Genomic DNA, 27,644 nt, shown 5'->3' with positions numbered 1-27,644 from the left:
TCCTTGTGTAAAAGCTTGGGACTAATCCTTGGGGATAGCTCAGTTTAGAAGTCCTAGTCTTGCCCATTTTGTGGATGGGATGTATCTTACATGGCTTAGCTATCCCGACTAGACCCTGGTAGTATGTCTTTCTAGTGAGAATGCACAGAGGGTGTGACCCGACATGTACTCCTAGACTACTCTCGTGTATTGCTAGCGTCAATACGCCATGTGATATGTGTTACTGGCGCCACTTGCATGATAATATGTAGTCTGTGTCTATTACATGTGCATTTAATGTTATATGTTAACTTGATATTTTTATGTCTTTGATGAGTGGAATGTGGAATGTGATATTGTTGTTAATCCATCTATGCTATGTACATATACTTGTCTTGTTTGTGATTGGCTATCCGGTGTGTATTTGATGGAGGACCATCCTTGAGAACACATGTGGGCCCCATCACTAGGTCCATGGCTAGGAGAGTGGAAGAGGAGGAGGGAGCTCACACACCAAGGGACACTCTCCTCATGATCATAGAGTATTAATTATCTCCTAAGCTTCCTTAGTATAGGGTTTATTTTAATTGACAATTTTACCCTTGTATTTTGGGGTATCTTAGTCATAGGATTTATTTTCTTTTGTATTTCCCATTTTACCCTTGTATTATGGGGTGTTTTAGATCATAGGTTTTTAATTTTGGGCTAAGGTATTTGATTAGGGTGGGAAAAAAAACCTAGACGTATTTTTTGTGGCTATTGAACCTATTTTTGGTGTTAGAAAGGCTTAGGCCCAAGTAGAGGGCAAAGGTTGCATGGTCTTATCATGCACCTAGATGTAGCCTAACTAATCCCAAAGATTCCATCCTTGGCCACCAAGTTGCATCTAGGGTTAACTTACATTTCATTTAGTGTGGATTTGGCTTGTGAATTTCGGCCATGCATTCTCCAAATCCAACCCTAGATGCCTCCCACTCCTATAAATACCCTAGGTTATGCATCATGTAAATACTTTGGAAATTGAATATAAAGAGAGCATTTTTGCTTTTATATCATCCTTAGTCACCCTTGGCTAAATCCGGCCACCACTCATCCTATCTCCACCTTGAGAGAAAAATCCTAGATGTGGCCTTCATCTACCTTGAAGTGAGTCAAACCCTAGAGTGCCCTCTCAAACCTTTCATCAAACACTTCACCCACACTCTCCATTTTTGTCCATTCCACCTTATTCCTTCTCTAAATCACGCATCACCCTTGGAGGATTTGATCCTTGGAGTTGGCGTCCTTTCCCTTGCTCATCATCTCAAGTTCATGCAAGCTAGGATGCCATCAAATGGTATCTAGATCCTTGGTTCTTCAAGGGTAACAATCTCTTTATCTCTAAAAATATTTGGTCATGTCATGTCTTCCTTACATTTCTTCTAAGTGTGCCTAAATGAATCATCATCATTGCCATATTTTGATGATCAATAAATCTCTTCTCATGTATTGATTCATACCATATGTTCTTTGTGAATCATCTTGGCATTTTAGGCTTTCTTATTTAAGTTCTTGCCTTTTTTGTTTAAATTTTTGAGTTGCTGGAAATTTTGGGTTGCATGTTATACATTAATGTTTTTATTTTTTTAATCCATCCGGTTTTGTCATGAGCTTGTCTCTTTGAACTACCTTGAAAAAAAATTCCAAGTTTTTATGCTTAACCATTGAAATGAGAAAAATATGACATGCATGCCATATGTTTGATTAATTGGCTGTGAATTATATGTGCTTTAGAGAAGTCAATCATGCATGCTAATTAGTTCTAGCATGTTCTACATTCCTAAAATATCATGTGTGATTACATTCTTTGCACATCTTTTCCTTGAAATTTTTGGCCAAATTTGAAGTATCTCCTAGTGTACCTGTAAGCCTATATATTGTTTGATGTTTTGAGCATGAGAGTGAATTTTATGTGCACATTTTACTGCTGGACATTTGCACACTAAAAATTTTAGAATTGACTCAAGTTGTTGTCTTGTTAAGCCATCACAAAATATTATAAAGAATAATCCTAAAATTATTGCTAAACCATTTGTTGGACACAAGTGTAAAACCCAAGCAAAGGAAGGATTATAGTATATATAAAAAAAAAAGAGAAAAGTGGCTGGACTTTGAACATCAAAACCGAGACTTGGACAAGCACAAAAAGAACAAAAGAAACAAAAACAAGAAAAAGGGAACCTTGCTAGACTTGCGGACTTTGGGAAAAAAATTTTCCTACCTTAGAAATGGAGTTATTCTTGGACCTTTGAACAAACTAGTGTATGGCTGTATGAAACATTAAATCAAACATATTAAGTGCATCATTCCATTTTAAGCCTATTTGCTAAATTCTATTCTAGTGCCATTCTAGGAATTATTCTCTTGTGTTCCTACCTTTCTTTAATGTGCCTTAATTTTAGTTTTTGAATCTTTCTTCTATTCTTAAGTTTGTCTCAACAATCTCCACTTGAGTTTAGCCTTTTTAATTGTGTCTTTTTAGTTTTTATTCCTTGGCCTCTTGTACTCTTGGTTTGGTTTATTCTTGGCTTAGGTGAGGAAAGCTTCTAAACACCACACATTCTCTTGGTGGATTGAGTGGAGGGGCTGTCCAAATTGGTGTCCAAGGCGTTTTGGAGGATCAAAAACCACTAAGAGAGCAAACACCAAGGGGAGGACTAACTTGGGTGTTCATTGTGAAGGAAAGCAAGTTGGAGACTTGAAGACTTAATTTTTCTTCTAAAAATTGTTTTTCTCTTGTGCAATTTTTTGGCCACTTGTATTTTTGGCCTTTTTTTTCATTGATTTTGGTTTGTAATTGGCCTCTTTAAACCAAGTAGTTTTTAGGGTAATTTGAGTAGTGCTTGTGGGAGTGGCTTGAATACCACCAAGGTCACTTTAAGCTCCCACCCTGGGGAATTCGACTAGCACATGCTTTAGTTGCTTTCTTTTCATGCTTTAGTGCTTTGGTAGTATAATTGTTTAGGGCTTTTACTTTAATTATTTTCGTTTTAGAAGGCTTCAATTTGCCTATTAGGGGGGTCGTGCACACACACACCTAACTATAGTGCAAAAAAAATTGTTTTGTAAGAAAAGTGTGAAAGGGCTTAGTGATTTCTACTTGATAAGGCTTGGTTTTTAAGTGATTCCTTGTAGTCCACCTCCCTTCGATAGTTCACTTTTGATGGCATCCTTACTAGCATTGATGGATTGGTTGATCAATGTGAGGACACCTTGACTCCTTGGATCAAGTTCTTCAAAGGTGGCGTCTTGTTTAGAGAAGGAATATAGTGGAATGGATAAAAATGTAGAGTGTGGGTGAAGTGTTTGATGAAAGGTTTGAGAGGGCACTCTAGGGTTTGGCTCACTTCAAGGTAGGTGAAGGCCACTTCTAGGGTTTTTCTCTCAAGGTGGAGATAGGATGGGAGGTGGCCGAAAATAACCAAGGTGACTAAGGATGATATAAAGGCAAAAATGTTCTCTTTATATTCAATTTCCAAAGTATTTACAAGGTGTGGTGCATTGGGTATTTATAGGAGGGGAGGCATCTAGGGTTGCATTTGGAGGATGCATGGCCGAAATTCACAAGGCAAATGCACTCCAAATGAGATGCAAATTAGCCCTAGATGCAACTTGGTGGCCAAGGATGGAATCTTTGGGTTTAGATTGGCTATATCTAGGTGCATGATAAGACCATGCAACCTTTGCCCTCCACTTGGGCCTAAGCCTTTCTAACACCAAAAATAGGTCCAAGAACACCAAAAAATGCGTCACCCCCTAATTTAACACCCTAGCCCAAAATTAAAACCCTAATCATCTAGAGCACCCCATAGTACAAGGGTAAATTGGGAAATACAAAAGAAAATGATTCATATGACTAAGATACCCCAAAATACAAGGGTAAAGTTGGGAATACAAGTAAAATAAATTCTATGACTAAAATACCCCAAAGTACAAGGCTAAAATTGGAATAAAGCAATAAAATTCTATACTACTTAAATTGGGCCTAGGAGATGGATCCATACATGGTATCTCTCCATTCTCCTAGCCATGAACCATGTGATGGGTCTCACATGAAGTACCAAGGATGGTCCTCCATCATCCCCTCCTTCTTGAGAAGGATTTGACTTCAAATCTTTAAGCTCTTCCATTCCATTGATCCTTCAAAAAGATGTGAAACCACAATTAGGGAAGTAAAATACTAAAACTTAGCTATGCAATCCTTAAGAACACAATTTGTTGAATGAAAGTGTTAGGGTCACTGAGGAAGCCAAAAGGTATAACCATATAAGAAAATTTTCAAAAGTTGTGGTGACCCCATGTAATTCATTCATCAAATCGTCTATCTTAGGGATTGGGTGCCTAGATGTTATTGATGGCTTTCTAAATTGGTGCAGATCCTCTATTGCCATCTTTCTTTGGCACCAAAAGAATGAGGATGGCACAAGGGTTAAGGTTCTCTTGAACCTAGCCCTTTTTCTTCAAAGGAAAAATTCTTTTTTTTTTCTTTTCTTTTCTTTTCTTTTTGTTTTTGTTTTTGCTTTTTTCTTCTTCATCTTTCTTAGCTTTTAATTTGAATTGGTCCTCATTCACTTGAGAAGGTGATAGAGGACATCACACAAATTTCTTTCCCAAGTGTTGGAAACTTATTTTATAGGTGAGGCCATCATGTATTGATTTCTTGTCAAATTGCCATGGCCTCCCAAGTAATACATGACTAACCTCCAATGGCACTATGTCACACAAAACTTCTTCTTTATAATTGCCAATGGAGACTGGTATGCTTGCTTGTTGGTTAACTACAATACTTCTCTCCTCATTGATCCATTGCAATCTATAAGGTTTAGGATGAGGTTTTGTAGTCAAAGCTAACTTATCAACCAATCTAGTACTACAACAATTTGAAGTAGACCCACTATCTACAATGAGAGAACAAGTGTTTTCTAGAATCTTACATTTTGTTTGAAACAAGTTCTCTCTTTGGGATTGGTCCATGTCACTAGAGTGATTGTTAAGAAGCCTTCTTACCAAAAGTAAGTCTCATTCACAAGGTAAAATCTCTTCCTCGGATTCTATGGCTTCTTCTTCACTACTAGAGGAAGATGAAGTAGCTTCATCAAGACTACTATAGTGATCTTAGGCCTTTAAAACCATGGTTTTCTTTGTAGGACATTGAGAAGCAATATGTCCTCTTCCAAGACACTTAAAGCACTTGATTTCACTTGACTTAGACTCTTTGGAGGTGCTTTAAAAGATGATTTTTCTTTTTCTTCTTTTTTTTCTTTTTCTTCTTTGGGATAAGGTAGGGAAGAGTGGCCCTCCTTCTTGAAACTCTTGGAATAAGATGGGGTGGAGTCTTTTCAAAAAGTTTTTCTTTTAAGTTGATGCTCCACCATTGAACAAAGTTGAACAAGTTCATTTAAATCCCTATAAGGCAAAAGTTCAACTTTGTCTCTTATTTCAAGGTTTAAACCACTTTGAAATCTTGAGGTTGTGGTCCTCTCGTCCTCCCTAATCCCAGCCCTCATCATTAGCAACTCCATATATTGCCTATATTCTTCCACACTAGAGGACCCTTGTTTCAATCTTTGAAGCTTATCCATAAGCTCTCGGTCATAGTATGGAGGAATATGCCTCCTTCTCAAGGCACTACGAAGCTAATTCTAATATTGGATTGGGGGCTCATGATTTATTCTTCTTTCTTTTTCTAAGGAGGTCCACCAATACATGGCATGCCCTTGGAAGCTAAGGGTTGCCAAAGAAACCTTTCTCTCTTCACTCACTCCATGGCAAGAAAATAATTGTTCTACTTTTATTTCCCAATCCAAATAATTTTCAACATTGTCTTTGCCATGGAATGGGGGAAGAGTGATATTGGTTTCCCTATTGGAAGACTCCCTATGTCTATGTTGCCTTGGGGGTCTTTGATAGTAATCATCATTGTGATGACTACTATAGAAGATATCACTTGGAGGTTGGGTATGATGCCCTTCCTCCTCATGAACACTTGAATGTATCATATGCCCCTTACCTCTTGAGGATTTAGGAGAAGTGACTTTTGGTCTTGAACCACTAGCCTCTCCTCCCACAACTAGCTAGCAAGCAACCTTTTTATCTCTTCATTATTTTTTTCATTTTCTCTTTCTCTTCTTCTTAACTCTTCCCCTCTTTTTATATTTTCCTCTTCTTTTTTTCTTAGGTACTCTTTTAGTTGCTTAAGTTCATCCCTAACACTAGACCTAGTACTACAAGAGTTATGACCATGTACACTAGAATGATCACTCATCTTTGATCCAAAAAAAGTTTTCACAAAGTTGTTTTTCAAAAAGGTTGAAAAGGTTTTCACAAAGAGTGAGTGATAAAAGGTTTTGACAAAGAGTTTTTTTAAGGTGCAAGATAGGTAGGAAAAGGCCTAAGTATACAAAGTGAACTATCAAAGGGAGGTGGACTACAAGGAATCACTTAAAAACCAAGCCTTATCAAGTAAAAATCACTAAGCCTTTTCCACTTTTCTCACAAAACAATTTGGCACAACAATAAAGTGTGTGTGTGCACGTTTCCCCTAGTAGGCAAAAGCAAGCCTTCTAACGGAATTGGAGACAAAGATAAAATCCTAAACAATTATACTACCAAAAGCTTTAAAACATGCAAAAGGAAAGCACTTAAAGCATATTCTAGTCGAAGTCCTAGGTGAAGGTTTTCAAATCACCTTCAAACTACACGAAATTAAACCAAAATGAAGAGGTTTAAAATGGTCAATTACAAACCAAAAATGAATGAAACCAAGGCCAAAAAACACAAGAGGCCGAAAATTTAACAAGAAAGAAATAAGTACAAAAGGAAGGCTCCAAGTCTTCAATTCTCCACCCCTTCACAATGAACACCCCAATGTTAGCCTTGAAATGGAATTTGCACTCTTTGAATTGGTGTGATCCTCCAAAGTTCCTTGAACTCCAATCGAACAACCCCTCCACTCAATCCACCAAGAAAGTGTATAGTGTTTTAGAAGTTTTCCCCACCTTGGTCAAGAAGAAACCACAACCCAAGAGTACAAGAGGCCAAGAAAGAAAAACTAAGAGAAGCAATGGAATAGTAATCTAATGGAACAGTAGAGTCAATTCTATTTTGTTGCATTTCGTAGCTCATTTATTCATACTCTGTTTGCAATCCGTGCATACTCTATTTCAATTATGATGGAAAACTTGTTGGAGAATCCGGATTGATGTGAATCCTCTTCAAGTTCCTCCCTTGATCTTTGGCTCCTTGATCCTTCCTAAGCTTGGCTAAGGTCTCCAATGGAGGAGGAGACCTTAGAACCACCACGGTTTGGTGGATAACACTCCCAAGAGGCGCCACTCCTTGATGAAGAGATAAGCCACTTCAATCCTCACCACACTCTTCTAATGAAGGGATAAGAGAATTGGATGAATATCAAAGAGGTTTAGGGACTTTTAGAAGAGAGAAATCTGAACACAATTTCAAAAATGAAATCTCAATACATCCAAAAGTGTTTTACAAAGAGGGAAAAACGAAAATATAGGAGTAGGAAGCTTGGAGAGTAAGCTAGTCTTAACCAAGGTTCACTAGGAACCATGGTAAGGTCTAGCTAACCACCCATGGTCTAGAGGCTTGGAGAGCAAGCTTCTCACTTAGCTTGCTTGGTAAGCTAGCTAAGGAGAAGCTTGTGCTTCAAGCTTCCAAGCTTGAGAAGAACGAAGCTATTTGGCCAAGTGTGAACACAAGTGTGAACAAATCTAGGTGGGCGGCTCTTTGGACTTAATTTACTCCAACCGTTTTTGAAATTGATAATTTGATTTAGTTAGGTTCATCCAATGTGAATGGAACCTAGCTAAATCAAATCTATGAAAAATTAGGAGTAAAATGAGTCCAATATGTAAATTTTAGCCTAAGACCACCTTTTGGCTAAATTTCTAGTAACACTCTCTAGCTTGCTAATGGCACTCTCTAGCTTGCTAATGCCACTCCCAATCCTACTACTAGAAAACTAAGAAAAGAATGTATTTCTAGGTTAGGTTAAATGGAGTCAAAGTGCCCAAGTAACCTACCCTAGAAACAATATACAATAGCTACTAAAAAGGAAATAAAGTGCCTCACAAATACAAAGGCAAAAATACACCTATACAAGTATCTACTATATACAAGGTACAAGAAATCAAACTATACAATGTATTTACAATAGAGACTATGAGACTAACAAGAGGAATCATACTCAATACTCATATTGAGCATAGGTCTAAGAAGCACCTCCTCTCTAGAAGCCTCCTCTAGCCTCCTAACCATGGACCTAGTTAAAGGCCCAATGGTCTTCAAGTGTGAGCATCCTTGGTTCACCCTTCACCCTTCTTGGTCTTACCTCTTCCAAAGGGATCCTTGGGGATTAGATTTCCATCAAATTAGGTGTGCTCTATTTTCTCTCCCTACTACTCCTCTGTTCAGGTTCAAGAATTGTGGGAAGAGGTGTGAAATTTTTGCATTTCATGTGGCGGTGAATAGTGCTAAGTACTGCCAGAATTCTCCAATTAATTGTGATTTTTGGTTTTGATAGCTACACTTGTTATTTTTGCCAAAAATTTTGTATGGTAACTTCTTTCAACCCATATTTTGTGTGAAAAATACTAGGGGCTCTCAAGGTGGTCCAGATTTGGAGATACAAAAATTTGAGCCTAGATTTTTGCAAAACTTCAAACGGCCATAACTTTTGCTCTGGTTATCAGAATTGGACAAATTTTTTTTTTCAATTTGTGTAGAAAAATGAGATCTATCAAACCTAAATTGCTATGCTATTTGGCCCCAGCTAGATTTTCAAAAAAAGGTCGTTTACTATTTTTTTTCAAATTTTCAAGTTTTATTTCCCTATTTTTCCAAACTTTTCATAGGTGGTTCATATAGTTAGGCTTTGAATTTTGCTCTCAAATTTTTTGTGGTAGTTTCTAATGAATTTCGAATGATATTGGTGCATGATTTTTGATGTTTTCTGAGTTTTCATGGAAATTCCCATTTTACCCCTACTGTTCACGTGTCCTGAATGCATGTGTTTCATGTAGTGCATGACTAGGAGCAACCCAGGTTTTTTGCATCCATTTGATCCTGAGATTGATAGGACATTCCATAAACTAATTAGATAGCATATGATTCCATCTTTAGATAGTAATAGTCATAGTGATAATCATAGTGTAAGTGTTGCATCTGAGCTTGATTCAGTTCAAGCAGAAAACATGGGTGAACAACTTTATAATGGACCCCGTGAGATGACTCTTAGGGAGATGGCTGCACCTAATTTCACATATGAGAGTTTTTGCATTCAATATCATGAAGAGGATGTTCCTTTTGTGCTTAAAATTGGACTAATCCATTTGTTGCCCAAGTTTCATTGTCATGTAGGTGAAGATCCACATAAAAATATGAAGGAGTTCTATATTGTTTGTTCTACCATGAAGCCTCCTGATGTTCAAGAGGACCACATTTACCTGAAGGCATTTCCACACTCATTGGAGGTAGTTGCTAAAGATTGGTTGTATTATTTAGCTCCCAGGTCCATCACTAGCTGGGATAATCTGAAAAGAATGTTTCTAGAGAAATTCTTCCTTACCTCGAGGACCATTGCAATCAGAAAATATATATCAGGGATTAGGCAACTTGGTGGACAGAGCTTGTATGAGTACTGGGAGCGATTCAAGAAATTGTGTGCAAGCTATCCTCACCACCAAATTTCTGAGCAATTATTGCTACAATATTTCTATGAGGGGCTGAATAACATGGAGAGAAGTATGATAGATGCTGCAAGTGGTGGAGCACTTGGTGACATGACCCCAGTTGAAGTCAGGCACTTGATAGAAAAAATAGCCTCCAACTTTCAACAATTTAGTACCAGAAACGACAATGCAATTGTGATCAGAGGAGTTCATCATGTGGCCATTGATGCAGATAAAAAGCTGGAGAGTAAAATTGATGCATTGGTCAACCTAGTAACTCAACTTGCTGAAAATAAAAAATCTACATCTGTAGCAAGGGTCTGTGGCATCTATAAATGCTTGTCCCTCCTTGCAAGACTCTTTTGCAGGTCTTGAGGCGCCCCAAACATATGCTGCCAATATTTACAATAATAGACCTCCACACGAGCAACAAAAAAATTATGATCTGTCCTCCAATAGATACAATCCTGGTTGGAGGAATCATCCCAACTTGAGGTGGGAAAATTCTCAACAGCAGCAAAATCAAGCACCTTTTCAGAACCAACCCTCAAGTTCTTCATACCATCCTCCTCAATAGAGACCTCCTCCTACATCTGCACCTCCACCAGCTCAACCTTTTACTTCTTTTGAGCCTTCATTGGAGGAGTTGGTGAGGTAGATGACCATTCAGAACATGCAATTCTAGCAAGAGACCAGAGCCTCCATTCAGAGTTTGACAAATTAGATGGGGCAGATGGCTACTCAACTCAATCAGGCACAGTCTCAAAATTTAGATAAGTTACCTTCACAGACTGTGCAGAATCCAAAGAACGTGAGTGCCATCACCTTGAGGTCTGGAAAACAAGTTGACGTACCAGCACCAATACATGCACTTGAACCAGCATCTTAACCTACAATTGAGAAAGAGGTCTCTGCAGGTGGTAGCAGAAATTTGAATACAGGTGGTCCTTCTTCCAGTGCACAAAGTGGCGACTTGTAGCCTCCTATCCCTCTTCCACTTCCACCAAAGTTATTTCCAAGCAAAAATATGGAAGAGGTGGATAAGGAGATATTGGAGACCTTCAGGAAGGTGGAAGTGAACATACCTCTACTAGATGCCATCAAGAAAATTCCTAGATATGCTAAGTTTCTGAAGGATTTGTGCACCCACAAGAGGAAGCTAAAGGGAAATGAGCGAATTAGCATGGGCAGAAATGTCTTAGCAGTCATACGTAAATCTGTTCTACACATTCTTGAAAAATGTAAGGACCCAGGTACATTCTGTATACCTTGCATTATTGGTAACAGTAAATTTGAAAATGCCATGCTTGATTTAAGAGCTTCAATTAATGTCATGCCTTTATCCAGTTTTAAGTCTTTATCTCTTAGACCTTTACAACCTATGGGTGTGGTCATTCAGTTGGCCAATAGGAGTGTTGCCCACCCTACAGGTTTTCTAAAAGATGTCTTGGTTCGGGTTGGTGAACTTATTTTCCCTGCAGATTTTTATGTTCTTGATATGGAGGAGGTATTCTCCCATGGTTCTGCCCCAATCATTTTGGGCAGACCATTTTTAAAAACAGTCGGGACCAAGATTGATGTTTTTGCTGGCACCTTGTCTATGGAATTTGGTGATATTCTTGTTCATTTCAATATTTTGGATGCCATGAAATTTCCTTCTGAAGATCATTCTCATTCTATTTTTGTGCAGAATTGATTGATAATATAGTTGATGAGCACATTCATGATTTAGATTCCTTTCATGTTAAGAAACATTCATTTTTATCTAAATTGTATAACTGTCTTTCAAGCATTGAATCTGAATCTGAATTTGGAAGTGATCTTGACTATGATGATGCATCTGAATTTGATACTTTGGGTGTTGTACCCCTTGGTCTTGATTTTATAGAGTCAGAATGCACCAACCATGTTGCAGGAAGTACAAAAGAATCTTACTTGCAGGTTGAGGTACAGGCTATGGAACCCCTTCTCCCTTCTTTGGTTCCTTATGATGTTCAGCCAGCACCCACACCAGAGATGAAGCCTCATCCAGAGAACCTCAAGTATGCTTACTTGAAGGACGATGAAAGATTTCCTATGATTATTTCTACATCCCTTGATGCTGATCAAGAGGATAGGTTGTTGCATGTGCTTCGGAAGCACAAGAAGGAAATTGGTTGGACCCTGGCAAACATTCCTAGCATTAGCCCATCCACGTGCATGCATAGGATACTATTGGAGGATGGAGCTAAACCAGTGAGACAGCCACAGAGGAGACTTAACCTAGTGATTCTAGACATCGTAAAGAAGGAGGTGACCAAGCTTTTACAGCCAAGGATCATCTATCCTATTTTAGACAGTTAGTGGGTGAATCTAGTTCAGGTGGTCCCCAAAAAGACAAGCCTCGCTACTGTTAAGAATGAGAGGGATGAGCTCATACCTACTAGAGTGCAAAATAGTTGGAGAGTCTGTATTGACTACCAGAGGCTCAACCAAGCAACAAGGAATGATCATTTTCCTCTTCCCTTCATTGATCAGATGCTTGAGCATCTGGCAGGTAAATCTCATTACTATTTTCTTGATGGTTTCTCTAGTTATTTTTAGATTCACATTGCTCCTGAGGATCAGGAAAAGACCACATTCACATGCCCCTTTGGTACTTTTTCCTATAGAAGGATGCCTTTTGGCCTATGCAATGCCCCTGGCACATTCCAGCAGTGCATGCTTAGTATTTTTAGTGATTTTCTTGAAAATTGAATAAAGGTGTTTATGGATGATTTTACTGTTTATGGATCCTCTTTTGATGCATGTTTGGATAGTTTGGAGAGAGTTCTGAATAGATGCATTGAGACTAACCTTGTTCTTAATTTTGAGAAATTTCATTTCCTTGTTGAGCAGGGTATTATTTTAGGGCATATCATTTCTAGTAGGGGCATTGAGCTAGACCCTGCAAAGATATCTGTTATTGCACAATTTCATTACCCCTCCTACGTGCGAGAGGTGCGATCTTTTCTTGGCCATGCAAGTTTCTACAGGCGCTTCATTAAGGACTTCAGCAAGAAATCCCTTCCACTATCCAGCTTGCTTTAGAAGGTTATTGAATTTAATTTTGATGACAGGTGCAAGGAGGCGTTTGACTGGCTCAAGAGAGCCTTGACTACCACTCCTATCATTCAGGTACCAAACTAGACAGTTCCTTTTGAGCTGATGTGCAATGCTTCAAATTATGCATTGGGGGTTGTCTTAGCACAGAGGGTTGATAGATTGCCTAGGGTGATATACTACGCTTCCAGGACATTAGATGTTGCTCAAGCAAATTACACGGCCATGGAAAAGGAACTTTTAGCTATTATTTTTGCACTTGATAAATTTTGGTCATATTTGCTTGGTTCTCGTGTCATTGTTTTTACAGATCATGCAACTCTAAAATACCTGTTGAAGAAGGCTGAATCAAAGCCTAGGCTGATCAGATGGATGATCTGGCTTCAAGAGTTTGACTTGGACATCCGTGACAAGAGCGGAGCACAAAACTTGGTGGCAAACCATCTCAGCAGGATTGAGAGAGCTGAGGATGATGACACTTTGCCCATTTAGGATGATTTTCCTGATGAACATTTGTTAACTATTTCTATTCCTTCCCTCACCCCTTGGTTTGCAAACATTGTAAATTATTTATTTGCTTCTGTTTTTTCCTCCTTTGGCATCTAGAGCTTAAATTGATAAACTTAAGAGTGATGCTAAACATTATGTTTGGGATGACCCCTATTTGTGGAAGTTGTGCAGTGATCAAGTAATCAGGAGATGCTTGCCAGACCACGAGATTGATTCGGTCCTGCCCTTCTGTCATTCTTCTACACCTGGTGATCATCTTGGCATTTAGAGGACAACTCGTAAGGTTCTTGATTGTGGTTTCTACTAGCCCACCATCTTCAAGGATGCGTGAAGTATTTACAGCACCTGTGAGCAGTGTCAAAGAGTAAGAGGATCCCTTTCTTGGAGATAGTAGATGCCTCAACAACCCATGTTGTTTTGTGAGGTCTTTAATGTCTGGGGTATAGATTTTATGGGTGTTTTTCCTGTTTCTTTTGGTTTTACATATATTCTCTTGGATGTTGATTATGTTTCAAAATAGGTGGAAGCCAAGGCCACCAAAACTAATGATGCTCGGGTTGTTGTGGATTTTGTCAGATCTAACATATTTTGCAAGTTTGGAGTACCTAGAGTTATTGTTAGTGATCAGGGCACCCATTGTTGTAACAGATCCACGTAGGCCTTGCTCAGGAATTATGGGGTTGTTCATAGAATTTCTACACCCTACCACCCCCAAACTAATGGGCAAGCCGAGATTGTGCAGCCCAACAGGAAAGATTGGAGCAGCAGGCTAGAGGATGCTCTCTGGGCACATAGGACTGCTTAGAAAGCACCCATAGGGATGTCTCTTTATCGGGTTCTCTTTGGCAAAGCATGTCATCTTCCTGTGGAGATAGAGCACCGAGCCTTTTTGGCTATGAAGACCTGTAACTTCTCTATTGATCAAGCTAGAGAGGAAATAAAGTTGCAACTGAGTGAGCTTGATGAGATCTTCCTGAAAGCCTACGAGAACTCTAAGTTCTATAAGGAGGAAACCAAGAAGTTCCATGATAGTTTGATAGCTAGAAAGGACTTCACGGTTGGGCATAAAGTTTTATTGTATAATTCAAGGCTTGGTCTCATGGGTGGTAAGTTGCGCTCTAAGTGGATTGGACCTTTTGTTGTTACTAACATTTTTCCTTATGGTACAGTTGAGATCAAAAGTGAATCCATAGACAAGAGCTTCAAAGTTAATCAGCACCGTCTAAAGCCTTTCCTCAACAATCCTTCCCTGTTGAATGCAGTTGTAAAGGAGATGTCTCTGCTTGACCCCACCTCTCTTCCACCACCATGACTTAGGGAGGTTTCTTTCCCTCTCTTTCTTTACTTTTGTTGCACATGTCCAATTCTGTTGATTGTTCTGATTGCTCTGATCTTATGTGTGTGCCACATTGGGACAATGTGTGATTTAAATGTGGGGGGAACTATTTTGGTTATATGCTTTTAGGGTTTATTTGTTATTTTTGGTTTAGGTTTTATCTTTAGGTGTTATGTACAATTTTGCATGTTTCTCTTTGATTTCTGGGTTTTGATAGTTTGTAGGCACTTGCTTCACTCTTGGATATGAGTTACTTGATATTCTATGGATTGAAATCCCTGTCTTTCTCTGCTTGGCAAGTTGATTATGAGGTTTGAGAGGTTGAATTGAATATGACAAATTTACCATGTGTGAGGTTTTGACCCTTTCCCTGTTCTTTCTTGTGTGTTTTGCCTCTTGATTGCTTGCATAATATCCTTGGCTTGACTCTGTTTGATATTTCTTAGTCCACATGCAAGTTTGGAAAGGATTAAGGCATTTTGATTCTGATAAGCCTATAGTTAAATAAGCCTACCTTGAATTAACTCCTCTAATAACCCCTGCTAAGCCTATTTCCCCTTCTTTGTTTGAAGATCATTACAACCCTTAAGTGAAAAATCGTTATTACCTTAACCTTAGGGAGTTTTGGAGCTTTGGAATTGTTTTGGGAATAAGTTCTTGAATAAGTGTGGGTCTGTGTGTATGTTTCATTGGATGATATATATTGGCTAATTGGTTCCTCATGTTGTACATTTTACTTCTCTACGCATCTTATCTTATCTTATCTCATCTCAAAATTTCGTGTGTATTGTTCACAATCTTAAAAAAAATTAAAAAATCAAAAAAAAAGAAGAAAAAAAAGAGGAGTTGTTTGAGGCAAAGGAAAGAGGGTTGATTATCATAGAGGTCATTAGAGGTTTCTGGTTTTTGCTTCTTATGCTTATTCTTGACTTATTCCTCATTGCTCCTCTGGTTCCTCTGGTTTGTAGTTACTTATCCCATATATTATCCTCTACCCTATCCTTGGCATCATTACAACCCTAAAAAGACTTTTTGATCCTTATGTGCTTGTGTGTTGCGTGTTGATTTTAAAGGCTTGTCAAGTCTATCTGTTGCTTGTTTTTCATGAGTGCTCTGAGAGTATACAGTAACCTAGAAACTTGAGAGATACAGTGATATAGTGCATATCTTGTGAGGTTCTGTTGCTTTTGAGTCACCTCTTGAATTGACTAATTTTGTTGCCATGTTTAGAAATACTTGGATGATGTTCATAGGCGTCTAGTTTCTTTGGCTCCTTGTGTGTTGCATGTTGTTTATTCCTCTCCTTTCTCAGGATTCAATGAGGAGTATGTAACTCTGTTGTTTGTGTGTTGTTGTTTTTGTTTTTGTCCTTCTCCATGTGGCTCTCTTTGTTGTTTTGGATTTATCCATTGCTTTGCTTCATGATTTTGCCCAAGAGTGCAAAAAGCTAAGTGTGGAGGAATTTGATGAGTCACTATTTTCCCTTATTTATTTATCTTTCTGTACCTATTTTAGTTGTTGATTTGGGCTTAATCGCTTATTAATTGTACAGTTTTACTGTTTGGGCTTCATTAGGCTAGTAATTTGAATTTTAATTAATTCCGATTCACTTTGTCTAATTTTTATTTATCAATTATTTTCAGGCTAATTATGGAGCATTTTTGGGCTTGAATACTAATTTTGGACTTCAAGAGATAAATGCCACGTCAGCACCACTTCACCACATCAGCGCCACATTAACATTTTGTTTTATTTTATTTTTCATTTTATTTCATTGTAAATTCGGGTCAGACTTGGATTGGGGGCCCGTTTTGACTTTTCTAGGGTTTTTAGGACCTAAAGTAGAGACCATGCAGCCACCATTTGATGTGACCACGTTGCTCTCCTTTTCTTTTACGTTTTTCTCTATTTTAGAGCTCATCTCTGGGCATTTTTCTTGGCTTTTTCTCTTTTCTGGTTGTAGAAACTAAACCTTTATATTTGAAGAATACAAATTACTCATTTCTTGTTCTTCTTTTTCCTTGCATTTTCATTTCTGTTTTCGTTTTAATGGAAGGCTGAACCCTTGGGGTTGGCTCCTTGCTCTGGATTGTAATCTCTATTTGAGGTTGGATATGTTTTGCATATCTTTGTTCTACTTGGTCATTCTTCATTAAATCTCTGTATTAAGGTGTTCATGCTTAATGAGCTGTCCTTAATTCCATAGTTGCTTCATCTGTGAAGAGGTTCAATGTTGTATACGTTTGCTTAATTCGTGTAGGGAAGTCTTGAGTTAATCTTCGCTTAGTTGGTTAACTTAGATGGAACAAGGATTAAGTGGTTGACAGAGTAATCTTATTGTGAACCAAGAATAAGAAAGTTACAATCTAAACAAGGAGTCAATCTATTTTACTTGCAGTGCTACCTTGTGTTTTAGTGTGTTTTAAGCTGAAAAATCTGAACCAAACCCCCCTTCGTGTTTGATCCTTTGACAGAAAAGAATGGTCCTTGGGAGATGACCTAGGACAGCTTTCTAGTACTGCATTTAATTGTTTTATTTGACCAGATACAGCTTTGATCAATGAGAAAAGAAGAGAGTCTTGCATGCCATTGTCTACTGACTTGCTTCAAGCCATACAAAGATCGCTACAATTTATAGACTTTGTGTGGCTGATTATGGTAAATTCCAGGAGGTAAAGTCATATAAACTTCCTCATGGAGATCTCCATGTAAGAAAGAATTATTTATGTCCAATTGCTTTAGGTGCCAATTTTGAGTAGCAACCAAGGCAAGAAGCAGCCTTATAGTAGTAAGTTTGGCAACTGGAGAGAAAATGTCAAGGTAGTCTTGTCCTTCAATCTATGTGTAGGCCTTGGCCACTAACCTGGCTTTATATCTTTCAATAGATCCATCTACTTTATGTTTGACTTTATAAAGCCATTTGCAACCAATTGCTAATTTATTAGGTGGTAAATCAGTAAGCACCCAAGTATGGTTAGATTCAAGAGCATGAATCTTAGAATTCATGGCTTCTATCCAATGTGGATATTTTGCTGCTTCAATATAAGATCTTGGTTCTTGACTCTTAGAAATATTAATAATAGCTCTTCTGTAAGATGGGGACAACTGTTCATATGAAAGAACAACTCCAATACGATATTGTTTTCCTGAATTTTGAGAAGATGTCGATGATAGGAAAGAAGTGTGAAAATCTTTGAATTTGATAGGCCTATGGGATTGTCTGGATGATCTTCTCAGGACAATAGTGTCATTAGTAATAAGTATGTCAGGGGTAATACTAGGTTCAGCAATAGGAGAATTAGTGTTATTAGTTGGTGTAGGAGAGACTATATTTTCAATGGTGAAGGGTATAACAATTTTTTGAGGTAGTGGCAAGACATTAAAGGATTTAGGTTTGTTTTCAGCCATGTAAGGAAAACAATTCTCATATAAAATTACATTTCTAGAGATATTGAAGGATCTGGAGTTAAGATCAAATGTAATATAACCTTTTATTTTGGATTTAAATCCAAGGAAAATAGATGAGACAGCCCGAGGATCAAGCTTCTTCCTGTTAATAGTTAAAGTGATGGTATAGCATAAGCATCCAAATACCCTCAAAATAGAGAGATCATATGGTTTATGATGGAGCTTTTCAAAGGGAGAAATATTACCAAGGAATGGAGTTGGCATGCAATTTATGAGAAGTGAAGCATGTAGTAAGGCATATGACCAAAAAATTGGCAGAAGATGGGCTTGAAACAACAAAGATCTGGTGACACTTAAAAGATGTTGATGTTTTCTTTCATCAATGCCATTTTGTTGTGGTGTTTCCACACAAGAGGTTTGGTGAATAATTCCTGTTTCTTCATAGAAGCTTCTCATTATAAAGTCAGATCCATTATCAGATTGAACCTTCTTAACTTGAACCTCAAATTGTCTTTCAATATTCTTAATGAATTTCCTTAAAGGAGATTGTGTCTCGGCCTTAGAGCACATTAAGAAAATCCAAACAAATCGTGTACAATCATCCACTACAGTAATAAAATACTTGTGACCATGCATAGAGGAAACATTACAAGGACCCCAAATATCAACATGAATCAAATAAAATGCAGAAACAGACTTTGAATTGCTATTAGGAAAGGAAATTCATTTTTGTTTAGCATAGTGGCAAGTATCACATACAAAGTTTTTGTCAAAATCAACACTAGGAAAAAAGTGTTTCAATATTTGCATCCTCTCAATTAAGGGGTGTCCTAGTCTATAATGCCAGACGTCAAGTGGAAATTTATTACATGTAAGAATAAACTTTTTATAGATAGATGCTACTAAATTGGAATTAGTATTTGAAGGTTGAAGAGGAAGTCGATCTAGTCTGTACAACCCCTCAACAGCTTCAACTATACCAATCATCCTCTGGTGGTGTAAATCCTGTATCACACACTTGTTGGAGCCAAAAATCAATTTTCATGGTAGATAAGATACAAGCTTAGAAACTGACAATAGATTGAACTAAAAACATGGTAGATAGAGAACATCATCAAGGTAAAATTCATCAGAAAAACATATAGTCAGCATGTGTTTCTTGAACGTGATGACCATTGGGAAATTTCACTAGAATGGGACTAATCTTCCTATATTTCGAGTATAAATGTAATTAAGAGGCCACATGATCAGTGGCTCCGAAATCCAAGATCCATGAACAATTATCCTGCTAACTCACGTTACATGTAAATGTAAGTATATGATTACTTTCTTGTGGCCCAAAAATTTGGTTTATGTGAGAAGTGTTTGAAGTAGAATTATTGCCTTGTGACTGTAACATATTCATTAGTTGTTGATATTGTTGAACGGTCAACTTGACATCTACCATTAGACTTTTTTGTTTCGAGTCACTAAAACCTGCAACCACTAATTCTTCCTTCATAGTGTTATTAATAGCAAAACCAAATTTTTGGAATTTATGGCCTGGGGGATAACCATGCTTCTTATAACAATCATCAATTGTATGTCTAGTGTTTCCACAATGTGTGCACACTTTACCATGTAAATTATTACCATTCGTCCCCATCTACTAGAATTACCTCTACCTCCTCCTCTACCACCTCTAGAGAAACCAATATTTGGAGGAAAACCATGTTTTCTATAACAATTTGCCTAGGGGTGGGTAGATGGAGCCGGGTTCGCGGATCGGTTCGTAAGCCCGCGGATTTCGCGGATAACGGACCCATTTTTTTCAAATCCATATAATTATGTTTGATTTTTGAGCCCGGCCCGTGAAGTTCGCGAACTTGGCAGATTTAATCCGCGGGCTCGTGGGCTAGTCCGTGGACTTCACTAATTAATATTTTTAAATATTAAGATTTTAATATTTTTTGAAGGGATTAAGGTTTTAATATTTTTTTGAAGGGATTAAGATTTTAATATTAAGTTGTGTATTTAATTTTTTAAATTATTATGACATTAAAATTACATTTAGTTAGTATGTATTTGTCATTTGATTTATTTTTATGACATTTTGATGCTTATATTATTGAAAGTTTGGTACTATTATTTAAGTATTTGTAATTATTTTTATTTTAATATTTTAATATTTAGTATTTTAAACTATTTTAACTATTGATAAATTTTAGTATGATAAAATTTAGCTTATAAATAAAAAAATATTTTTTCTTCTAATTTTATGTATTTTTATTTTTTTAAAAAAAATTTGAATTATTATTTAGGCCCGCGGACCGGTCCGTTATCCGCAGATTTTGGCGGGCCAAATACGGACTTAAAAAATAAGTCCATTTATTTTAAGGACCGGACTTATCCGACCCGTATAAAATGCGGGTTTTACAGACCGGGCCTTAAACGGACCGGATCGGTCCGTATACCCACCCCTAAATTTGCCTTAGTATAATAGTCTTTCCCACAATATGTGCAAGCCATTTTTGAATTATTACATGATTATGCATTTATAGAACTTGAAGTATTCTCATTATTAAACAAATTTGCATCACTATTGTTAATCTCTCTCTGTTGTTGAACAACATATGAGAAAACTTTGTTGATCGAAGGCAATGGATCCATCATCAAGATATTAGATCTAACATTGCTAAAAGATTCATTCAAGCCCCTAAGAAATTGCATAACATGATCTTATTGTTTTCTTTCCGTAACGATTTTTAAAGCATCACAAATACATTTATTTTCACACTCACATTTGGGATCAGGTCTGTAACTTTCAGTTTCATCCTAAATTACTGTTATTTTTGTAAAATATTTAGATAGAGATCTGTCACCTTTTCTAATAAAAGCCATTTGTTGTTGTAGGTATAAAATTTGTAACAAGTCTCCTTGTGAATATCTGGATTTCAAGTCTTTTCAAATGTCCCTTGCATCATCCATCCAAAGCACACTTTGTCAGATCGACGGAGACACAAAATGCACTAACCAAGACACTACCATATTATTGCATCGCTTCCAAGCAGAGTACAAAGAATGATTCAACGTAGGACGTCGAATTGTACCATCAACGAACTCTGATTTATTTTTCTCACTTAAGGTCATGATCATTAACCTACTCCAAGAATTATGGTTGGTTAAATCAAGAACTGGTGAAACCAAAGCAATCGTAGGATTTTCCCCTAGGTGCAAGTCATATGGACTGTATACATTTAATGATGGATCTAATTGGGATGAAATATAAACTTCTTGGTTATCATTTATCTCATCCATGATTCAATTGAATCGTACAGTTGAATGGACAAAAGGAAAAGGCAAAAAATTGATGAATGAAGGATATGAGAGAAAGGGCAACAGAGCTCTTCAATTGAAGAGCTTTGATACCATATTAATAATGGCAAAACTCATGCAAAAAAGAAAGGAGACTTGAAGAATCTTGGAAGAAAAGAGAGTATAGAGAAGAAATAGTTTCTTGATTTAATTTTGAATTATATGAGAGTTACAAAGTTAGTCAACATACCTTTATATACAAGCTAACTAACTATTAACCATTATGGTTAATTAACTAATCAACTAACTACTATTAGTTAAGATGATTGAGTGTGCTTTATTAATGTAGTTACGTTTATGTTTAATTATACTTAGGGTGGAAGGATATAAGCAAGTATAAGGAAACCAATGATGAAGAAATTTGTTAATTTTATTGTTGGAGGAGAGGTGTATAATATGACAAACTTCTTAGTTTTGTTTAAGGGTGGCGCTTACAGGGCGACCAAACATGAATATAGGCTATTTTTCAACTCCATAACAAAATTTGTGCTATGTGAAAGTTCTCTTATTCCTACATTTGGTTTTCTTTGGTGGATTCCCTATTTGTTGCACAAACTAATGGAGAATCTAAATATCTGCTTGGTATTTATTTTATATACTAATTTGATGTTTTATTGTGTTGATTTATACATTAAATGTAATGAGAATTTTGACAACTGTCTATGGTGAAGAGTTGTGTCAAGGATGGAAAAACTTCCAAGGTTATAACATTGGAGTTAGCTGATGATAAGTATGTGTATTATGAATTCTACTATGAAATATGAAATATTTTCATGTTAAATGTTTCTAAAATGTATTTTCTTAAATTTATACAATGTTGGTTAATGATTCATGGGTGTTGTTAAATGTTCTTTGTTTGGAGAGTTTGTGGATTTGGTGAATGATTTTATTGCTGCTGGTGTTACCCATCACCATGTTTTGGTGCTTTTCAACTTTGTCGGGTTAATACTTACAAGGGTTAGTTTTTTGGGCAATCATTTTCTGCATTGTTTTGATTTAATTTTACCTAATAAATCATTAATTTATTTTTATGATTTATGTTATATGTTTTACTTGTATTGTTATTGTACAGGTGAAATTGGTTTACAAAATGTGGCAAATGCTTCTAGGCTTTTTTGGGATCCTCAAATTCCAGAAGCAATCAATTTTACGAATGGGTGAGATTTGTTTGTGTGTTTATATTTGTTTATGCCATATTTTTGGCTAAAGAATCTTATAGTGTGTAGTTAGTTTGAATTTGAATTTTTTGGAAAATATTTTCATTGTAGGTTGTCAGCTCATGGTATTGAAGTTGATGTGCCTACTCGTGTTGTTAATGGAGGATATGCTCATATATATTTAGAAGATGAATTTGTTAAGCAATTTTCTCGAAAATCCATTAATGAGTTGCGAGTCTGTGAGAAGGTGATCATGATATTATCATTCAATATTATATGATGATTCAATTAATTTTTAAAAATTTTAATAATGTGTTGATTTTCTTCTTGATTTTTACTGATAGGAGGGCATATTTGTTGTTTTGGGTAATGTGTTGACTGTATTTGAGGATGGTTCATGGTGGTACATGGCATGTAAGTGCCACAAGGCTATTGCTCTGGATAATGTGTTTTACTATTGTGGTGGATGTGAATGCCATGTGATGGATGTCACACCTAGGTAAATAGTCTTCGTCATTATGTTGTATTTACTTATATACATATTTAGAGTTTATATTTTGACGATAATTTCTTACGTTTGATGTTTCAATTTTAAATTGAAACTTGAAGTTAGTGATGGGAAAGGTGTTGGGTCTTTTGTTTTGTTTGATTCTAATTGTAATGCTCTGATGAAAAAAAATGCAAGCAACTCTTGTTTGAGTTAAAGGTTTGTGATATAATTTAATTTTGACTGATGATGTTTACTTTTTTTTTTATAAGGATCCAACTGTTGCTGATTATCCAGCTGAGTTTAGTAACTTAGTTGGGGTGGAGTTGTTGTTCATTGTTGCGAAGTAAGCTAACCATGGTTTTTGTTATGAAGATACTTTTACAGTGAAAAAAATTCCCTTGATGATTGTGTAATAGAGAAGTTTAAGGGAAAAGATTCTATTACAACTCAAGAATCTGTATATTATTTATTTAGTTTTTGATTGTTATTGGTAAACATTATTAGTTATATATTTTATATGACGTTTTATTTATTTATTTTTATATCATTTCAGTTGAAATTCCAATCCTGTCTTCTGTTGCTGTTCTTCAAGAGAGTTTTCAAGATTCAGGGGAGTTTCCTGATGTTGGGTCAAGTCTTACCCACATTGATTCATTGTCTACTAAAGTTGGAGGGCCTACAACCATGTTTCTTTTGGTAATCTAAGTGAACCAACAATTGTTTCATTAGTTAAGGATGATTCAAATAATCATGTGAAAAATGATTGCGGAAAAGGGAAAGTTAAAGTTGAAGTTGATTGTGCAAGTGCTCGAAGAAAGAGGATCAAGTTGAAATTTATGAAGTTAGAATCCTATGAATGAAACTATCGAAATATTTGGAACAATGATGTTTTGTTGTTTAGGACTGTAGTTTAGTGGCTATTGGTTACTGTTTTTTAGGAGTATTGAAAGAAAAGACTAATAATGTAAGATATATGTTAATCAGTCTTTATATCTTTTGTTAAATTCATTTAGAAATCAAAACTCATGTTTTTTTGGATTGAATGTTATTGTTCTGTAATGGAAACTTAGACGTTTTAGTTATGTATATATTAATCCTAAATGTAATATTATCCTATGAATGATAACTTATTTTGCATATTTTATATATTTTGTGATTGATTTACACTTATGTGTTAATTTCTTTATATTTGATAAGTATGCACCTTATGAATTTTGATTTGTAAATTAATTTTTGATTTTTTAGTATATTTTATACTTTGTGAATCCATACTTGATTTTGAAAAAATAAAAAGTATATTATTTTGTCAAAATCAAGATGACAAATCAAAAGTTAAAATCACATGTTAAAGTTTAGAAATTTATAATATTTTTTATAATTACATAAATTAAATTTTAATTTGTATGATATGTAAATTTCAACATTTCTAGATGAAATTATAATAACATTGATATTGTTAATTAATTTACACTACAAGAAAATAATGATTTTGCGACGGTTATATGGCTTACATTGCAACGGTTAGAACTGCCGCAAAGACAATTTTGCGACGGTTTGGGAACCATCGCAGAATTGTCCGTCATAGGGCAATTTTGCGATGGTTATCAGAACCGTTATACAAACCGTTGCAAAATTGGAATTGCGACCCCTAAAGCGCCCACGCACTAACTGCCTCTATATTAACATTGCGACCCTTTCATCAATTGTGGCACCAACTGCCTCTAAATTAATATTACGACCCTTTTTTTGCCCGTCGAAAATTATAATTTTTTTATTTTAATAAATTTATTAATGTAACAATCCTCATATTTGGCCTCTCAAGGGTTCTATTTCACGATATTTCACTGTTTAGCGTGTTTTATCCTTACTTGTGCAATTTCTAGGAAACTTCCTAGAAGGTCACCCATCCCTGTACTACTCCAGGTCAAGCACGCTTAACTGTGAAGTTTTGATGAGTAAGCTACCGAAATGTATATGTATGTTGTCAGTATAACTTGTACAAATTAATTCATTTAAGTCATCCTCAAATATACAATCTCATATTTGTACTATAATAATAATATATAATAATTTTATATTACGAATAATAATAATAATAATAATAATAATAATAATAATATATTTAGTTATTCTTTATTTATATGTACTTACTTTTATAATTAACATCTACTTATTTCTATTTAAAATTATAATTTAAATTGTTTAATTTTATAATTTATAATGATAATATAATTTATAAAATTATAAATATTTATTTATTACATACTTATAAATTAAATTTTAATACTTTAATAAATTATTAATTAATTTAATATATTTATTTACCTTAAATCAAACATATAAAATTCAAAAAAATGTATTTATCCTTGTTTTATTTCTAAATTATCAACTATTAATAAAATACTAACTTAAAATCTTATCTAATTATATATAATATTCTCATATCAAATTTAAAACCAGATATTAGTTATACAAAAATATTAAGATCATATAGTAAATTGTCAATAAGATTTTAGTTAAATAATTTAAAATAATTAATGTTTCAATTATATTGTTAATTAGCAAATAATTTATTCCAAAACTAATTAACTTTTTTATATTAATTATTAGTAAAATTTAATAACTTTTAAATTAACAATTAATTGAATCGATGAAATTCAACACACACCATGAGTTATTGAGCGGAATAACTTTACCAAGAGTTATTTTGTAAGTTATCTTAAATCAAACATATAAAATTCAAAAAATGTATTTATCCTTGTTTTATTTTTTAATTATCAACCATTAATAAAATACTAACTTAAAATCTTATCTAATTATATCATAATATTTTCATATCAAACTTAAAACCAGTTCTTACATTTTCGACAAATATAAATTTTTCTGAAATATTCCATCAATAATATAGCTTTTCTTACAAAAATTTTCTCATCGAAAATATAAATTTTTCGACAGATTTAATTTTGTTTTATAAGAAATCATCTTCGATTAATATAACATTTTGTATATATGATTTAAGATTAAAAGATTTTCAATTTAACGGTTGAATTTACAAAATTCACATTTAATATATATATGAGGGGGGTTATAATTACATTTACTAAGTGTTACACCGCTCAATAACTTTATATTAAATGTGAATTTGGTAAATCCAACTGTTAGATTGAAAGTTCATATCTCTCATAGATTATATATACAAAACTTTATATTAATCTAAGATGATTTGATACTTCATTTTTATAAAACAAAATTGATGTAATATATTGATTTCAAAATACACTTTGATTACCTTCCAGTTGTTGTTCAATTTTAACAAAATTTGATATACACTTATAAAGTGATATGAATTTTCAATTTAACGGTTAGATTTACAAAATTCACATTTAATATAAAGTTATTGAGCGGCATAATACTTAGTAAAAGTTACATCGGTATAATTATAACCCCCTATATTATATATATATATATATATATATATATATATATATTATATATATATGGACGGATGGACGTTTGGAATAGTGGGGCACTTGTCCCCACTTCTATTTGACATATACATAATTTTTTATCTAAAAAAATAATATATTTTAAAAAATAAAAATTATATTCTAATAAAATAAAAATATAAATTCAGAAAAAATGTTTATATATTTGATATCTGGCAAATTTTTGAAAGAAATTAATTCTCATGTGATAAAAATTTTTTCTTAATAATGAATTAATTTTTTAAAAAAGTTTAATTATAATATATATATATGTATATATATATATATGTCTTAATATTCACATATATAATGTAATATATTAAAATAAATAATTTTTTGATAAAATAAAATTTGTACCATACATGTTTATCTTTTGTGTTTTTTTATTTATTGTATACGTTGATTGAAAAAATCAAAATAGTAAAATTGTATATATTGATTAAAAAAATCAAAATAAGAAAAATCCGAAGATTTATGTTCCATTTAAAATTGTTATTATAAGATATATTTTAAAATAAATTATCATCTAAATATATATATTAGATATTAAAAAAATATTTATATCATAAATAAATTAAACTGGATTTTTATAAAATTTAACATATTTATTTTTATATGTTTAATAGTGTTAAAAAGATGGACATTTAAAATAAAATTTATAAAATTTAACATTGTAAATTATTCAATAATATGTGATCTGATAACTCAAAAATTAAGTTATAAAATGATAATTATATTTATTTATATACTCTAACACATCTTACATACAAGATAAATTCATAACTTTGTTGAAAGATAAATTTATATTCTAGTCACGATTTTGAAATTATATAAAGAAAAAAAAATTGTGTACCTCATGTTAAAGGAAGTATATATAAAATTGTTAATAAAATATAAGTTCATTAAGATAATATACATAATACTTCAAAAAGAAACTTTTAAATTCTAATAAAAAAAAATTGTCTTGTAGATTGTGACGGTTTATAGTAAACTGTCGCAATGCTGAAAAGTTTGCGACGGTTTATGACTAACTGTCGAAATGTTAAAAAAAATTTGCGACGGTTTATGATTAACTGTCGCAATGTTAAACAAATTTTGCGACGGTTTACGATA

At 34.5% G+C, this 27,644-nt stretch overlaps 3 protein-coding genes across 5 annotated transcripts; all 3 read left to right on the top strand.

The window, feature by feature from the left end:
* Window positions 1–10,737: 10,737 nt before the first annotated feature.
* Window positions 10,738–13,283, top strand: LOC145952093 (uncharacterized). Its single transcript, XM_083064318.1, has 5 exons — window positions 10,738–11,320; window positions 11,401–12,002; window positions 12,588–12,724; window positions 12,809–12,866; window positions 12,942–13,283. The coding sequence occupies exons 1-5, from the start codon at window positions 10,738–10,740 to the stop codon at window positions 13,281–13,283; spliced, it is 1,722 nt and encodes a 573-aa protein (XP_082920444.1).
* An 838-nt stretch (window positions 13,284–14,121) lies between these two features.
* On the top strand, window positions 14,122–14,613 carry LOC145952092 (uncharacterized). The gene is made up of 2 exons (XM_083064317.1): window positions 14,122–14,407; window positions 14,471–14,613. Exons 1-2 carry the CDS (start codon window positions 14,122–14,124, stop codon window positions 14,611–14,613), a joined length of 429 nt encoding a protein of 142 aa, XP_082920443.1.
* Window positions 14,614–20,392: 5,779 nt separating this feature from the next.
* Window positions 20,393–24,089, top strand: LOC145951735 (uncharacterized). Of its 3 annotated transcripts, none has more exons than XR_014429629.1 (7): window positions 20,393–20,837; window positions 20,938–21,169; window positions 22,472–22,556; window positions 22,668–22,803; window positions 22,901–23,055; window positions 23,316–23,389; window positions 23,600–24,089. XR_014429629.1 is itself a non-coding variant. In XM_083063663.1 (7 exons), exons 2-6 carry the CDS (start codon window positions 21,106–21,108, stop codon window positions 23,356–23,358), a joined length of 429 nt encoding a protein of 142 aa, XP_082919789.1. In that variant the 5' UTR covers window positions 20,398–20,837; window positions 20,938–21,105; the 3' UTR covers window positions 23,359–23,389; window positions 23,600–24,089. The 3 variants fall into 3 exon arrangements, 2 of the variants coding, with proteins under 2 accessions (XP_082919789.1, XP_082919790.1); XM_083063663.1 differs by having other exon boundaries at window positions 20,398–20,837; window positions 20,938–21,115; XM_083063664.1 differs by lacking the exon at window positions 23,316–23,389 and having other exon boundaries at window positions 20,403–20,837; window positions 20,938–21,115.
* The last annotated feature ends 3,555 nt before the right edge of the window (window positions 24,090–27,644 follow it).

Source organism: Cajanus cajan, chromosome 9 (assembly GCF_000230855.2).
Source record: "Cajanus cajan strain Asha chromosome 9, NIPB_CcT2T_4, whole genome shotgun sequence".
Classification (NCBI taxonomy): Eukaryota; Viridiplantae; Streptophyta; class Magnoliopsida; order Fabales; family Fabaceae; genus Cajanus; species Cajanus cajan.
The sequence above is the reverse complement of the archived record's forward strand: the minus strand, read 5'-3'. Positions and strand labels throughout refer to the sequence as shown.

Bases quoted from the DNA above. Each gene is read 5' to 3' on its own strand.
- LOC145952093 (XM_083064318.1), top strand. From the start codon at position 10,738: ATGGAAGAGGTGGATAAGGAGATATTGGAGACCTTCAGGAAGGTGGAA. The intron at 12,003-12,587 runs GTGACCAAGCTT...CTTGTTGAGCAG, and splicing joins TAGACATCGTAAAGAAGGAG to GGTATTATTTTAGGGCATAT. The intron at 12,867-12,941 runs GTACCAAACTAG...GTCTTAGCACAG, and splicing joins CTACCACTCCTATCATTCAG to AGGGTTGATAGATTGCCTAG.
- LOC145952092 (XM_083064317.1), top strand. From the start codon at position 14,122: ATGTCTCTTTATCGGGTTCTCTTTGGCAAAGCATGTCATCTTCCTGTG. The intron at 14,408-14,470 runs GTAAGTTGCGCT...CTTATGGTACAG, and splicing joins AAGGCTTGGTCTCATGGGTG to TTGAGATCAAAAGTGAATCC.
- LOC145951735 (XM_083063663.1), top strand. The intron at 22,557-22,667 runs GTGAGATTTGTT...TTTTCATTGTAG, and splicing joins GCAATCAATTTTACGAATGG to GTTGTCAGCTCATGGTATTG. The intron at 23,056-23,315 runs GTAAATAGTCTT...TTTTTTTATAAG, and splicing joins GTGATGGATGTCACACCTAG to GATCCAACTGTTGCTGATTA.